General features: G+C 53.1%; 2 protein-coding genes across 5 annotated transcripts in view; both read right to left on the reverse strand.

The window, feature by feature from the left end:
- Nucleotides 1-215: 215 nt before the first annotated feature.
- On the reverse strand, nucleotides 216-12,619 carry LOC101694458 (cytochrome P450 26C1). The gene is made up of 6 exons (XM_004749652.3): nucleotides 10,845-12,619; nucleotides 10,075-10,299; nucleotides 9,308-9,583; nucleotides 7,784-7,939; nucleotides 5,395-5,715; nucleotides 216-3,414 (listed from the first exon to the last, which is right to left on the reverse strand). The coding sequence occupies exons 1-6, from the start codon at nucleotides 11,046-11,048 to the stop codon at nucleotides 3,037-3,039; spliced, it is 1,560 nt and encodes a 519-aa protein (XP_004749709.1). The 5' UTR covers nucleotides 11,049-12,619; the 3' UTR covers nucleotides 216-3,036.
- Nucleotides 12,620-12,706: 87 nt separating this feature from the next.
- Nucleotides 12,707-15,850, reverse strand: part of EXOC6 (exocyst complex component 6) — a 252,592-nt gene continuing 249,448 nt past the window's right edge. For 3 of the 4 annotated variants that reach the window (XM_004749653.3, XM_004749654.3, XM_004749656.3), the window contains 2 exons: nucleotides 14,854-14,966; nucleotides 12,707-13,988 (listed from right to left, as the gene is read on the reverse strand). In XM_004749653.3, coding sequence (XP_004749710.1) covers nucleotides 13,856-13,988; nucleotides 14,854-14,966 — 246 coding nt within the window. In that variant the 3' untranslated portion in view covers nucleotides 12,707-13,855. Of the gene's footprint in view, nucleotides 13,989-14,853; nucleotides 14,967-15,850 lie in introns of those variants that run through there. The other variant, XM_045069028.1, reaches the window with a different exon arrangement.

Below are 15,850 nucleotides of genomic sequence, written 5' to 3' on the forward strand. Positions count from 1 at the left end.
CTCCCGCGGCGGTCCCCAAAGCCGGCGGGATTGGAAAATGTCTGTAGCGTGGTCGGGATCGCGCAGTCCCCGCAACGCTCCAAGCCGGAGTCGCCACAAGGCTTGTTTGGGACTCGGAGTTTCAGAGGCTCTAGGGAAGGGCCTCTCCCACTGTCACTTCTCACGTTTTGGCGACTGCGAACGGTGCCAGCCAACTTCTGGGCACCGGCGGGAAGGCGGAAGACGCGCTAGAATTCTCAGAAATCCTGCTCCCGCCCCTTTCTAGACCGCGCTGGGGCCTGTGAGCAAAACCCGCGAGCGGGGGCGTGACCTGGGGCCCATTCCCAGTCCTCTGGCCTGACCTGCCTGTGACCCCTGCAGGCCGGACCGTGACATCCGAGTGAACTCTGCAGGGCCACCTCGCCAAGTTCAGCGCGCGCCGGGTCACAAGATGAGTGGGGCCTGCGTGCTGCAAATTGCCGGGGGAGGGGGAGAGTTTTAATAAATCTGCCCTTCGAGACCAGCGGGGGCGTCCAGCGGGGGCGTCCGGCAGGAAGGGATTAAATGTGAGCGTGAAAATCATTAAAGAACATCTTGAATGGAGGAAGGGGCCAATAAATTATCGGCCCGATAAGAACTTTGATTAGAAAACTTGCGAAGCTTTCTTGGGTGAGGGTGGGCGGGGAGGAGAACTGGTTCACTGGAAAACAAAATATTTCCAAGATGTTTACAAAACAACCTCCCCGTTGCTAAGGGTGGAGGGGCGGAGGGGGGGGGTGTTTGTTTTGTTTTTGTTGGAGTGGGGGAGTGAGGACCCCGAGGTAGATGGGAGTCAGGTGAGCTCCCACAGCTGAAGCTCCCCTCCTCCACCTTTTCCCCCAATTCCTCCTCCTGAGCACTCATTCCCGTCTGGAGGTGCAGGGTTTCCTACCTGGTGTTTCCTCTGCTGGGGGAGCACCTTCCCCAGGTCACCGCTGGCTGGTTCCTTCCCAAGCTGAATGTCACCTCCTCACTCTGCACCACCCTGCAGACTTTGGCCCCCAGGTGCTATGTCTTACAGACCTGTTTTACTCTCTGGAGAGCACTTAGCCCCATCCCTCATTTTGGAGCTCTTTGTTTGCTAGTTTATTGTCTACCTCCCTCATAAGCATATGCAGTCCAGGAGGGCAAACACCAGAATGCTCCTTCCTCAGAGAATCTGGAGCTACTAAAACAGGAGTCCCAGTGTTCCCTGAAATTACTGAAAAGGACATTATCAAAGGGAAATTGGAGCTGCCCCTACAGGAAGTTATAGTTAGTACAGATCCCGGAACAGGTAAGTCTCTGGGAACCACCTACACCATGGGGGCTTCTGCAAACCTCCTCCTCACAATGCTCTTCTCTTCCCCCAATGAGAATCAGCCCCAAGCCCTGGTCCTCTGATCCCCTCTCCCTTGGTGAGAGCTTCTCAGCCAGGGCGTGGTCTCTGCAGCCTCAGGAGCGCCCTGAGCGCAGGCCGCAATTCTGCCACTTTTGCTGGCTCCAGTGCCTGCCGAGCCCATGGCCCAGCGCCGGGTCTGTGGTCAGCAATGGGTGATGAATTGCCCTGGATGGGGGTTATGGCCATGTCAGCCGAGCTCGGAAGGGCCCGCTGAGCTCTTGAGCTACCGACCCTGCCTGCGCCTGCTGCTTCCCCCCTTCCTTCTGGCCCCGGGGATCCACCTTAAGCATAAGGTCAGGAGGGCACCAGCTTCCTTCTGGTTCACTAAAGGGTCAGCTCGGGGGCCTGGGCGGCAACTTCCCCGGCTCACCCATCATGTCCAGCTGCCCTGGACTGTCTGAAGATGGGTGGCAGGTTGCACTGGGCTGTTGGAAAGGGTGACACTGGAGGCTCTTGGCTTTGATTTAAACACTGGTGGAAACCTCTGTGTTGGAGTCTTTAAGCCAACCTGGGGATCACTGTGAAAGGACAACGGACTGGCCGTACCTAGTGGCCACAGGCCCAGAGGCTGGAGTAAGTGATGAGGTGGAGGAGAGCCCTGGCCAGGGAGTCCAGGAGCCCACTGGTAGCTCCTCAAAGAGCTGCCTGTTTCTCCTCTGCAAAAGAGGAGATGGAAGTAGTAAACCGGAAGGTCCCTGCAGCCACCTATTATAGGGATACTTCTCAGCCCAGCTCTTGGGCTATGCTCACGAGGAAATCTCTGGCATACCCTTGGGAGGGGAGGCTTTCCTGGGTATCCTCCAACTCCTACCCCACACCTTCCCACCAGGGAGCAGCTGCCCAGCTAAGCCCTAGTCACCCCACAAAACTGCTGCCTGGCAACTTTCTTCTTGGCCTTCCTGTTTTGGGTAGAAATATCACATCCCTCTCTGATGATGTCTCAGACTCCCAGGAAAATATTTCAACCTTAGAGACATCTCTCTGTACCTATTCTCCTCTGTATATATGGGAAGATTAAGCGCGTTCCTGAAGTTGGAATTTTTAAGAAGTCGCCAGCACTATCAGTGATGTTGAGCCATTTTACAGCCCTGGAAGCTCCCACAGTTCTGAGTTTCCGCCGAGACAGCCGGGCAGGGTGGCCTTGGCGCACCAAGCCCAGGTGGGCTGCCGGGCGCTTTTCCGGTGTGTCTTACTATGGCCCCCAAACCAGGTCGGAGATGCGGTTCCTCCCAAGGGTTGCATGTCCAGCGTTCGCTGGGTCTCTGGCACGGTCCAGTCCTGCCCTAGCAATGCTCCCCACCACCTCAAGATCCAGGCGACCTCCCGGCCCTGGCGCCGGAAGCGAGGGCCCGCGTCAACTAGGGAAGATCTGTTCCTTCGTTGCTGCTTAGAGATCCTGGGAAAGGGAGGCTAGCTCACGACCTTCCCTTCCTCAGGGCACAGAAGGCAGCTTCCCGCCGGCTTCCCGCGGCTTGGGCTCGCGCTCCTCCTCCCTCGAAGTCTGGCATAGAGCTGCATTCGGTGACCGTTTGTTGAACGAGTGAGCGAGCGCCCGAGCCGCCACTAGGAAACCGCAGATGGGCGGCGCTCACAGCGCGCGGGGCCGGGGGCCAAGTCCTGTCCCGAAGCGCAGCGGGTCAGAGGTGTAGCCCATCTCGCGCTGCTGAAGGCGCGAGCGGATGGAAGAAGAGCCTCAGTCCGTCGGCCGGGTGCACGATGGGCACGGTCTGCATGGCGGGGAAAGCAGGCGTGGCCAGCTCCCAGCGCGCCGTGCGCACCAGCTCCACCGCCAGCAGCTGGAGCACCGCCTGTGCCAGCTCCTGGCCGAGACAGCTGCGCGCTCCGCCGCCGAACGGGATGTAATGGAAGCGGCCCGAGGCGCCCCGCGCATCCTCGCCCGCCGCGCCGAAGCGCTCGGGATCGAAGCCCTCAGGCGGGCTGCGGTACACCGTGGCCGTCTCATGCGTATCCCGGATGCTATACATCACGCTCCAGCCCTTGGGGATCTGGTAGCCCTGCGGGGAAGTGAGGAGACCCGCCTGACTACGAGGCGCTTGGAGCCGGGTCCTGAACCCACCCTCCACCCCGGGGGTCTGCAGGAACGCACGCCTAACCCGCAAGCTAGGAGAACGCTCTGCGTTCCAATTTCAGCTCCCTCTCTGGTGAGCTGTGTGACTTAAGGCTGGGTACTCAAGCTCTCCGACCCTTAGTTTCTTAGTCGACTAAAATAAGAACAAAACTGCCCGGTTTTGCCTTGAATAGAATACCGGATCGCTAAATGTGATCTATTGCTGTTTATGTTTCAGTGTTTTGTTTTTGTCTTTTTTTCTTCTGACATTAGATCAAGAGACCTACGTTCTAGTTTTGCACCTACCCTCCACCTGGGCGGGAACAACAGGTAGGACAGGGACCCTCATTCCTCTGTGGTCAGTCCATTATAAAGCTCTTCTTTGCCCTGAACTGCAAACTGACTCTCTAACACCCCCCCCATTCCATTAGTTGTACAATAATATCTACGTCTGGTAGCCACACTTCAAGAAGATGCACATGGGAGTTAAACACAGGCACCCTTAAAATGCTGAAAGGCAGCTTTTAGGTTTCCTTTACTCATCTTCAGATTTTTCAACTATTTTACTTTTTTTTTTTAACTATTCTACTTTTTGATGGGTCTTCCAATCCCCCCTCCCCCACTATCTTGCTTCCCTAGCCTGAGCAAGGAGCACGTGCTCGTGCTCTCTCACCTCTCTAGGCTCAGTTTCCCCATCTGTAAACTGGAGGATGGCTCCCCTTCTGTCCCCCCACCCCCACCCCCGTCGACCTGTGTTCTCCTTCCTGTTTCCCTTAGACTGTAGAATGAAGTCCGAATTCCTAGATGCAGCATCCCAGACACTTCTAAACACGTCACTAATCCACCCGCCTTTGTCTGGATGGTCCCCTCTCCGCGGTGCCCTGTCCCCATCCTAACCCTTCACTGCTGCATGTCAAATGTCAGCCTCTAAAATGTTTTGGTGTTATTCAGCACTAACGACCACTATCTTCGTCACACCAGTTTGGGATGCAGCTATTGGTCATGGCCTCCTTTCTCCCCATCACCAACTCCTCCAGGGCAGAATCCCAGCCGCTATGGCGCCGTGGACCACTGGTAGGCAATGCACCACAGATTTCTTCACTGTTTAAAGTTAAGGCTCAGGGAAGAAGGGCCCGATCTCTGCCCGCAATGACAGTCATTCAGGCAAACGTTCTAAGTTTGGCTAACGAGGGCTACACTCTCGCTGTCTCACAGCCCTGGTACCACTTGACTGACGTGTCAGAGCCGGAAGGGGCCAAGACCTACTTCCTTCCAGAGAGTAAACTGAGACCCAGGGTGTAGAGGGTGCTGCCCAAGGTCTTACAGAGATGGAGCCAGGCCGCGGTAACAATGACCGGTTCCTTGAGCTTGTGAAGAAGTAGGGGAGTGGGGTGCGCCGCACAGTAGGGGGAGGGCTCTCCTTGTTCCCCACCTGCACTCACTGGCTAAGGGGTGGGAGTGCTGCACGGAGGAAAGTATGTTTTTATCTAAAACTCAGTTCTGGGGCGCCTGGGCGGCTCAGTCCGTTAAGTGCCTGCCTTCTGCTAAGGTTATGATCCCGGAGTCCCCGGGACTGAGTCCCACGTCGCGCTGCCTGTTCAGCGGGGAGTCTGCTTTTCCTTCGGCCCCTCCCTCCGTTCGTGCTCTCTCTCCCTCCCGCAATCGAGTAAATAAAATCCTTAAAAAAATAAAAATTCTCATTGAATTGACTGACACTCGCCGCTGCCGAAAGCCTGTTCCTAGCCTCGTCGGCTCGCCAAGCGCCAGGCTCTGCGCCCCTCCATCGTGCACCGGGGGAACGCGACCGAGCTCGGCCCGTTCCAAGACGGAAAACGGACGCTCAGAGGGGAAGAGGCGACCGCGCGGAGCTGATCCGCCCGGCCCCGCCCGCCCCGCGGCAGGTGGCAGGGAGGGCGCGCGCACTTACGTCGAGCTCGAAGGTGCGCAGCGCGGTGCGGTAGCCCCCGGACACCGGCGGCAGGAGGCGCAGCACCTCCTTGACCACGCAGTCGATGTAGCGCAGACGGCCCAGCGCCGCGAGGCTGAGATCCGGCTCGCAGCCGCAGTCGGGTCGCGGCCCCGCGCCGCCCCCCGCCGCGCAGCCGCACGCGCGCCCCAGTCCCTGCGCCGCCAGCTCCTGCCGGATCTTGGCGACGGCCGCCGGGTGCTGCAGGAGCAGCAGGACGAGGGACGTGCTGGCACTGGCCGTGGTGAGGAAGGCGGCGAAGAGGAGCTCCACAGCCGTCTCCTGCAAGACAGCCGGGGCGGCGCTGAGTCTGCGGCCCCGGCTGCAAGGCCCCAAGGCCCCGTGGCTGGGCAGCAGAGGGCCCAAATTTAGCGTTGCGCGGAAGCCAGAGTGGCGGCTCCGTGCGCGGGCCCGGGGTCGATCGAATCCCAAGTCTGCCTCTTGAGAAAGCCCCATAGGGCAGCGATCAAACCCAGAATCATTGGAAGGGCTCCCAGAGACAGCGCTCGGACCTGACCGTGTGTGTTCTTAGTGTGTTCACTCCTTCGATTCTCATCCCAGCCCCGTGAGGCACACTTACTGCCCCCGTTTCACAAGGGTGGAGACTGGGATTCCAAGGGGCGCTCAAGGCAGTCCTAGCAGTCGGGCTCGGGACTTCGGTGCTTCTAACCACCTGGTGGTGCTACCGGCAACCCCTGCCGGGCGTCCTGATCGGAACTGGGGTGAGGGTGGGAGGACAGGGAAGGCACCTGCGGCGGTCGCGCCAGCCTCCAAGCAAAGGAGGCATCATGGCTTCCCTCTCCCCCTGCCCCGTTAGGTCCAGTGAGAGATGAACCCTCCTCCCAGTCTGCACTGAGAGGAGTAAGCCAGAGGTGGCTTCATGCTCCAAGCCCCAGCCTTCACCCTCACTGCCTCCCTCTGCCCTCCCAGCTCTCGGCGGCACCCACAGTGTGTTTATTCATTGATCTGTGTGATCCTAGGGTGAATGTGTACCCCTCCCCTCCCACACCTCAAGGACAGGGGCTGTGTTTTGCTCAGGGCTATATCCTTAGTCCCAGCATACAGCCTGACACCAGCCAGACATACCATAATGTCTCTAGAATTAATGACTTGGCCCAAGTCTAACTGCCTGCCCTGGACCACTTGGGAGCGCCAACGTCCTTCCTGGCTAGGCCTCCTCAGCCTGGCCTGTCCCTGAGGCCCAGACCAGACCAGAAGATTCCTGACCTGGAGGGTGTTGTCATCCCCTCCCCCGCCCTGTCAAGCACTCCCGTTCACACCAGAGAACTGTTCCTATCAGCAGCTCTCCCAGAACTCATGAACCCACTGCTCATCTGCTTCTAACCTCACAAATCTTTCAGATCTCATAACCACCCACGTGTCAGGATAAAGACTGTTAGCCCCATACTCAAAGAAGAAACTAAAGCTGAGCCCCACCCTTCATGACTCTTGGAAAGTGGGACATTGAGGCCCAGAGAAAGGCTAGGAGTTCCTTTTGGAAGGGCTGAGTTGTTTCCATTTCTAACCTTCCTCTACAACCGCAGCCTCTCCACTCCTTTTTGGGTTCTCCAGCAGGTCCTGGAGGCCATTCCAAAGCTTCTATCCTTAGTTCCAATGCCTCTGCTCCACACATAAATGGGGAGGGCTCTAATTCTCAGGGGAGACCTCACAGTGGCAAAACAGAAGTTAGGGGCGCCTGGGTAGCTCAGTGGGTTAAGCCTCTGCCTTCAGCTCAGGTCATGATTCCAGAGTCTGGGATCAAGCCCCGAGTTGGGCTCCCTGCTCAGGAGGGAGCCTGCTTCCCCCTCTATCTCTGCCTGCAGCTCTCCCTACTTGTGATCTCTCTCTGTTAAATAAATAAAATTTTAAAAATAAAGACAGAAGTTAAAGTGGCAGGTGACAAGGTGGCTCAAGGAAGGAGACGGTCGATTTGGGGAAGAAGAGGGAGATGCAAGGAGGATGTGCAGCTTGACCCTGAGCCCTTAGGGTTTGCAGGGAAGAGTAGAAAGGGCCTTATGGGCAGGTGAGACAGCAGAGGCAAAGGCATGGAGTGATAGAGAAGGGGATGGGGAAAGCTGAGCTGTTTGTGGCCAGAACCTGCATGCAAGGGCCTGTGATTCATTCCTTTCACACTTTTACAGAGAGGAATGGTGACTGGCCCAAGGCCACAGAGCAGGTAGGTATGGCTGAGCCATGACTGGAACTCACATCTCCACTTTCCCCTCCCCCTAAGGAGTGCCTATGGCTTCAGGTGGGGCCAAACAGAATCCTGCTGGGGAAGGATGCAGCCTGCATGTGGAGACTGCTAGGAATGCAAAAGGAAGAAAAGTAGAACCTTCCCACCACCTACCTTCAGTTCCTGCACTGAGAGCTCCTGGCCCAGCTCCCTAGTGCTGTGGATGATCATGTCAAGGGCGTCACCCGGCTCTGCAGCCTTGTCTTCACGAAGCTTCTCTGCAATAGCCTCCTCCAGGTACCGATGCAGCTGATCTCGTGCCCGGATCCCCTGACGCGTGGGGAGAGAAGGGAGGTGGGGCAGGAAGGCTAAGAGGGCCCGGCCTATACACCTACACCCCAGATCTTCCTGGGGCTGTTCTGGCTCTGCTGAGATCCAGGGGTCAAGCTTCTCAACTTAGCTCCACGTCTGGCACATAGTAGGGTCTCAGTGAATGGTCAAGAACTTACCCACTGTCTCTACACATAATTCTCTCTTGATGATCACATTCCACCTTTGAGGCAAGGCAAGCCGTTACTGTCATCCTGAGAGGAGGATGCCTGAGCTCAGAGGGGTCAAGCAATTGCCCAGTGTCACACAGCTCTCAGTGCCCAGGCCTGGCACAGAACCTTGTCAGGTGGTCAGTCCATTGACCTTTCCCTGCACTTGACTCAGCCAGGAGCAGTGGGCACCAGTGTAGAGAGGAAAGCACACTTTGATGTATCCAAAAAAGCTCTGGCTTAGAGACCACTCCTGGATGTTCTAAGCATTAGCCTCTGTAAGCCAGTAGGCAAGAGGGTGGAAGTTCCGGGAGCAAGCATAGCAAAAGCATCTGAATATTTGGGTTTTGAGATCATAGGAAATCAGATTCAAATCTTGCCTCTGTCCCCTACCTGTGTGATCTTGGGTAAGTCACTAAACATCTCTGAGCTTCAGTTTCTTCACCAATAAAAGGCGACCACTTTGCAGGCTGAGAGGATTAACTCAGGAAATGTATTCAAAGCAATCAGCCTAAGGTATGTCCCTTCATACACAGCTATAATTTTTATTCAGGTGAGGAAAACCAAGGCATCCAAACAGTGAGAAGCCCCAGCTCATGAACAAAGAAAAGCCATATGTAGCCTCCTAGTTGCCCTCTGGGCCCGGTCCCGTGCTCTGAAGTCTGAAGAAGCAGGGATTCTCTGTTCTGGAAACTAGTGGGCCTGGAGCCACAGAGGGGGACCTGGTCCCCACTCCTCTCCAACCCAGGCTAGGCTGGAGGAATGTCTGCGGCGTTTTTGGACCCATGGGTTCCGCTGCCATCCGGGCTTCCAAGAGGCGCTGGAGGCCAGGCCAAGGGGCACCGCGCTAGTGTTGGAGCTGGGCTGATCGGCTGGGCAGCGGTCACCAAGACCCCAAAGTCGGGAAGCCAGCTACTGGTGGGTCTGGAGCGCATCCGGGGTGGCGCGGCCCACAGAGGATCTGCGTGCTTCCCGCCCGGGTCACACAGCGAGTGAAGACAGAGGTCAGCCCCGACGCCCACTGCCACACCACGCCACCTCCCCACTCTGGGCCATGCCTCTGTCCCCCCTAGAGGTGCCGCGTGGGGGCGCGCCGAGGGAGCCTGGTCTTCACGCTGGGGCTCCCCAAGAGGAAAGTCTGAGGCCAGAGAGGCGGTACCTTGCGCAGGCCGCTGAAGGGAACGTCCAGGGGCAGCGAGAAGAGGTTCTCTACGAACTGCTCGAAGGTTCGGGCCAGCTCCGCGCACTGTGCCTCGTCCAGCCGTAGCCCCAGGAGGATGCGCGCAGCCATGCGAAAGGTGAGTGCTTTGGCAGCCTGGTAGACAGCAATCGGCCGGCGGGCCGCGCACCAGGAACGCACCTCGCGCCGCAGCGCCCCTTGCAAGCGGGGCACAAAGCGCTGCAGGGCCCCGCGGCTAAAAACCCGTGCCAGGACCTGTGGGGAGCCCGCGGGGTCAGTACTGGCGGCGGTCCATCTGGCTTCCTCAACTCGGCGATTCCAGAGGAGCCAGAAGGCCAATTTCTGTCCCTTTCTCCTCAGCGGCCCTACACGCATTGGCTTTTGCTCTCGCCATACCCGCTAGATCTCTGATGTATACAGTCCCTCCCATCCATCCAGGCTCCAGATGCCACTTCCTCCAGGAAGTCGTACCCGGTCCCTCTCCGAGTGTGGCTTCCCACCATTCTGGTATCAGAATCACACACAGGACATCGGAGATGAGAGATCCTTTAAGTCCCAATGCTGGGGGTGCTTATAACCAAAGCTGGAAAACGTAAAGGACTGGCCCCAAACCACCTCTGTTTAGCCAGGGGTCCCTGCCAGCTTCAAAGTGTGCCCCTAAAACCTAGCCCCAGCCTGGACCACAACAGGGCCCCAGGGACCGCACGTCTGACGTCGCAACGGCCGCTTCTTCGGTTTCATCTCACCTTGCGCCGCTGCCTGTGCGGCTCACCAAAGGCTCCAAGCAGCGTGTGCGAGCCCAGAAGGATGTGCGCGCTCTGCGGCCACTGGCTGCGCACAAGGCGGTGCTCGCCCAGCAGGATCCGGCGCACGTTCTCCGCGCCGCTCACGCGGATCACTGGCCGGCCCAGCAGGTGCGTCTTGAACACCGTCCCGTAGCGCTCCCGGCGGGAGCTGTGGAAGCGGGAGCCCTGCGAGCGAGGTGGAGCGAGGCTGGAGCCGCTGGGCCTCGGCTACGGGTCTGGCCCAGGTCTCCCAAACGCCCCTTGCTAACAACTCCCTGTTCCCGGTGGGCGCGTTCCTATACAAAACCGAGGTTCCCGGGGGCCTCGCGACGACTACCCTATGGAAATATAGATGCTCCTGTTCCCAACGGTGAGATGAAGAGACAGGCTCAGCAAGGGGACGTGAGCGCCCAAGGCCTCACGGCTGAGAAGTGCCCCTGATTCCTGTGTGCTCGCAGGTTTCAGGCGAACCTTCTCCGAACCCTTCTATTCACCCTGGTGTTGGGTCCCGTCGTGTGTATGTTGCGCTGGGGAGAACTCCGGCGACATACAATCCCTTCAGGGGAGCAGCCGAGCAACAGCGAGGGTTGTGTATGCTCTCTGGGCCCCTCGGCGACTGGATGAGGCAGACTAGGAACCCTGAGAACGCTGTGGGCGAGGAGGGTCCCGTGGGAGTCAGGGAAGAAGGGGCCGTGCTGGGGTATGAGTACGACGAGGTGCGATCGACTCACCTGAACTAACCAGTGCAGCGTTTCGCCGAAGAAGGGCCAGCCCATGGAGCCCTTGGGTAGGGGCAGGGCGGAGGCCCGGTCCCGGCTCAGCGTCCAGCGGAGAGTCCAGAGGTGCTGTGCCAGGCTGAGCAGCAGGCCGGCGCCCAGGAGAGCAGTGCCCGCCGCCCCCAACACCGACAGACAGCTCAGCCCCCAGGGGAACATGGCGAGCCTGCGGAGATCTGGCGGCTCGGAGCGCGCAGGGCTCACCTGTTCGGTCCGTAAAGGGCCTACGACTGGCGGGCCCAAACAGATTAATATATCTCGGGAAAGGACGTGGTTCTAGAAGCAGACTGGGAGAAGGCGGCTGCGACCACACGCCCCGAAGGAACGGTGCCTTCCTCTAGTCCGACGGCTTCTGGGCCCAAATGCCAGTCCTTCGCTGGGGTGCTGAGCACCACTCCTGCCCGGCATCCGCGGGTGCCTCCCACCTCCTCCCCGGGTCAGCTTTCCTTTGATAGAAGTAGCAAAGGAGAGCTAAGAGAGGAGCAACTCACCGGTGTTGCCAACGTGGGCTGCGGTCACTGGGGCTGCAGACCCCCGCCCCACTCTCTCTCTACTCGGCCCACCCTGGCCACATTTATATAGATACTGGCTCCCTCCCCATGGACCGATCCCGATTCATACAACGTGACGCGCCCATGCATATTTAAAGCGCTCGGAGCCGAGTAATGATTGGAGGCGGTGGGCAGCGGCAAGCTCACCCGGGGGCCAGGAGTAGGGAGTGGCCGCTGCCGCTGCGCTCGGGCTGGGCTAGGGGCCCGCACCCCGCGCAGATCCTCGGGCGGGGCCTGCCGTTTCGCGCCAGAAGTTCCCGGCTGTACGCCGCGACTCCGCGGGTGGGCGAACCCCTCGCCCTGGGCTGATGCGGGCTCTCTGGCATCCCCACCCTCGAAGCTGTAGGTGCCCTTCCCCTCTCGGCACTCCAGCTATGAAGGGCTGGGGTTTATCCCCTTTGCTCTGTTTCAGTTTCCAGGGAAATTGAGGTCTTGGATGTCTGCCTTGCATTGCGGGCACCTACAGGGGACACCCGGGGTGGAGACTCCCCGACATCCCATACCGATCCGGTTTCTCATCTACCACTTTAGAACGCCTGCAAAATATGGTAGCGTCATTGATGCCCGAAGCTTCACTGAGACATCCTAATCCCAGCAGAAGCAGATATCTCGGGATGCCTTTCGGGTCTCTAGGGCTGAATTCACCGTTCCTTCCCCCTGTGGAGGCCACCGTACCCCACCCCAGTCGGTCTACCTGGGTTGCTTCTCCAGTGTTTTGTGTCTGGCCCCCTGGGCTTTTGCGTCCCTGTCCCTACAGTGCAACCCAGGGGTTGGCAGGCAGTGGCAAGGGTGTTATATGTATTACAGAAGACAGTGAATTTCACGCATCACAGCTACGAACCCACAGTGGTCTACTTCAAGCAGTACAAAGGCGGCGTCTGTCCGGATCGGGGGATGCCTCAACCAAAGCCAGGGCGGCATCCTGAATGCCCTGCAGGGCTACGTTACGGCGCGCGACCCACAGCCACATTCCAGTTTTCAAGAAAGGGTTAGCTGTTCACCTCACCGCTCCTCTTTTAACTTCCAGGTTTTGGGGGGTTTTGTTGTTGTTGTTGTTGTTGTTGTTGTTGTGCCTGAAGAATTACCATGTTCTCCATGAAGTATTTTTTAAAATGTGAAGTACTTTAGGATTGAGATGGTCAAGAGAATAAAAGCTTATTATCTTTGTTTTGGTGACATTCCCCATTCTAGTAACTAGCGAGTAACAGTTTTTCCGAAGGAAGCAGTTGTTTCCAATCAGGAAGCTCTGAACAGATGCAACAGCAATGCAATTTCAACAACCTGCTCAACCTTTTTAATATTTCATCACAAAATCAAGAAATGTACATGTAATTCTTTACACTTATATCACAGAGTCAAGTGTAAGTTTCTTACAGGCATAAATCCTGAAAATGCAAAAAGGAATATTCAGCATAAATACAATGAAAAGAAACTTAGGATCAGGTTGATACCACCATTTGGACCACAGTAATTTACACAGAAGAAAATGTACATTCATTTTAGATTTTCCAGAGTTCATTTGGTTTGGCCTGTTTCCATACTGAGGATAGGTACTGAGAGCTGCTATTTGAAGAAAGTAACCTGACCCCTGTGGTAACGTCTGTGTGTAGGAACGTATCTACTTTAGCACAAGCAGCACCTGAAGTGGTTTACTCCAATCCCTTCCTGTCCTCTTTTAACTTGAACCAAACCAAACCAAATAAATCCTAAAATGAGGTCAACTACAAACAATATAGTTAGAAATATTAACCCTGCTAAACAGAAACAACATTGCAGCTTTAGAAAATCCAAACACCTTTTCTTCATATTCAAAACCATTAAATTAAACCACCCAAACAGAACAAATAATTCACATTCTTACTGAGTTAAATCAAGGTTGATTTCAGGGACCTTTAAAGATTTGTATATTTTTCCCTCAGAGTGTGCAGAATTGGAAAATTTAGTCCACTTAAATCATATTGAGATGAAAATAAAAATTAACAAGTTACAAAATGACAGTAAAGTACTCCCATGTCAGACATGATTACATTTCAAAACTGGATACTAATGAAAAAACCCAGAAAAGTCATTCAAGTCTGAATAGAAAAAAAATACTTAATATGTAGAGGCATATAAGATTTTTCTAATGTATTTACAACCAGTTTCATGTACAATTTTTGACCTGATTTATGTATTACGTTTTGCCTTTTTTCCCTAAAAGTGAAAAAAATTAACGCCACACTTTCCCTATATAAAATAGTAACCAATTATTTAAAAATCCATACAAATGATATTTTTATTGTTTCTCTTTTAATTTCTCATCAATGTCTTTTTCCTACTGCATTTTTAAATTCTGCAAACAAATTACCGTATCATGACTCTTGTTAGAAAACAATGTTGAATCACAGATTTGATCTCACTGAGTGCAGTCCAAGTCTATGTGTGCTGGGACATACCATTCACCAAACTTCTTAGCTGTTTCACGACTGTCTCTATCAACTTCTGTTTGTCTCGATCATTCTTCCTGAACTGAGCAAATATATTGTTCTTTTTGCTAGTATCCTTCATCCTAGGAATATATATGAATGAAGAGGCTTGGTAAAGAGAAATTAAACGCTATGCTATCACAAGTAAAATATCTTGGCATGCTCTGAATTATCACACTAATCCTTATGCTTGAAAAATATACTTCAAAGAAAATAGGTACTAATAAAAGTTCAGAGCAACTACACAAAAATTAGCAGCTTTATTTTACATTCTATATGAAGTCGGGTTTTTGCATTAGTCTGTAAATCTAAAGTATGTTAAGTTTTCTAATATTGTTGTTCCACCAATGTATGCTAAAATACATACCCTCTGTGGACTCTGCAAATCACATTCATAGCAAGACAAGGTGAAAGAAAAATTAACATTAGAAAATTTAAAGCAGGGTTTTTTGTTGTTTTTTTTGGGGGGGGGTGGGTCTCAGCAGTGTTTCATGGCATGGTAAAATAAGTTTACATTTATTTTAAACAGTTTCTTTTGTCCTTTGAAATCAAATATATCACAGATATTTTGAAGTATAGGAAAATAATATACATTTTTAATTCAAAAATAGAAAATTTAGCAGTGATACGTAAAATGAAATATCATTAAGTGAAAAGAAAATCTGCCATATAATGAAAGGGAAAAGTAACACCTAAACTTCTATTATTTTTAACTGGACGAGATGCACCAAAATTTTGTTTCACATCAACATAAACAGCAATCCCATAAAACAACACCAACATTACAATCAGCAAAGAAAGAGGCTTATGTTTTGGTTATTAAAATGGACTGAGCTTTTAAGCTCCACTTAGACATTTCTCTTTTGTTGAAAATCTCTAGTTGTTCAATCATCGCTAAATCACCAAATGCTATAATGTTATGCAAAAAAGTCTTCAGAATATACTCACTTCTCCAAAAGAGTCAGAGCTGTGTTTGGATTCACCCGAAGGTACTTAGAAGCTGGCTGTCCGTAATCAGCTAGATAAGTAGACCAATCCCAAACCATAAACAGGTCAAGGAGCTGAGAAAGATAGGGAAAATGTTAAACTTTTGACTATTTACCCATAGCTAATACATGCAGTATAGGCCACTCTTGATCCACTTTAATATGACCTGCTTCTTAGATTGAACAGAATAAGGAATTCATTTTTAAAATTTCATCACTAATTATACTTTATAACCAAAACAGCACATGTATCTTTATACTTTCGAAATAGCTAAAATTGTCAGGGGTTGCTTTTCTAATACAATACCTGACTGCATTCTCAAACAATTATAAAATAATGAAAACACTATTAATAGAATTATAGTAACACTTGTACCTGATGTATAGAGATCTCATCTTTACACAATATGCAGCCCATACTCCAATTTAATTAATAAGGGCTGGTGCTATTACCTGTTTGAAAAATTTCAAGGAACTTAAATTGAACCTTTTTTCTTAGAGGTTAAGTATGTTTACCTTTCAAAGAAGCCGTTTGTACCTAGACTTTTCCCAAAGTAATTTAAACCAAAAGCTCAGATAATCTCAATTAAGTGCATTAAACAACCTCTGCTGGATCCCCCCTGGTGATAGATCCTCAGCAGTATTATGAAATGAGGGCTTCAGGACTCAGCCTGTTAACTCTAGGCAATCATTCTGTATAAACAAACAACAACAAAAAGAAGCCCTCTTGTATTCCGTAGTGTTTTAAAATTGACTATTTGCTCTATAATCTCTAGTTAGAATTGTTGTCAAATATGGAAGTAATCTTTTAAAAGCAATGCCGTGCCTAAACCAAAGCACCAAACTCCTTATCCAACTTTAAAACCCTAATCTCCTTTAAGCCATTTAAAACCAACTTCCTATCCCTGTTTGAATTGTTTCAGAAAGCTAAATACTTTACTTACTACCTTCCTTCAGTT

This window comes from Mustela putorius, unplaced genomic scaffold (assembly GCF_011764305.1).
Source record: "Mustela putorius furo isolate JIRA1106 unplaced genomic scaffold, ASM1176430v1.1 tig00003909_pilon_pilon_pilon, whole genome shotgun sequence".
Taxonomy (NCBI): domain Eukaryota; kingdom Metazoa; phylum Chordata; class Mammalia; order Carnivora; family Mustelidae; genus Mustela; species Mustela putorius.

What these genes read in the sequence shown, in the direction of transcription:
- LOC101694458 (XM_004749652.3), bottom strand. Translation starts at nt 11,048, where the DNA reads ATGTTCCCCTGGGGGCTGAGCTGTCTGTCGGTGTTGGGGGCGGCGGGC. An exon ending in CGCTGCACTGGTTAGTTCAG is followed by an intron (nt 10,300 to 10,844) that starts GTGAGTCGATCG and finishes CCTCGCTCGCAG; the next exon opens with GGCTCCCGCTTCCACAGCTC. An exon ending in CGCACAGGCAGCGGCGCAAG is followed by an intron (nt 9,584 to 10,074) that starts GTGAGATGAAAC and finishes GGCTCCCCACAG; the next exon opens with GTCCTGGCACGGGTTTTTAG.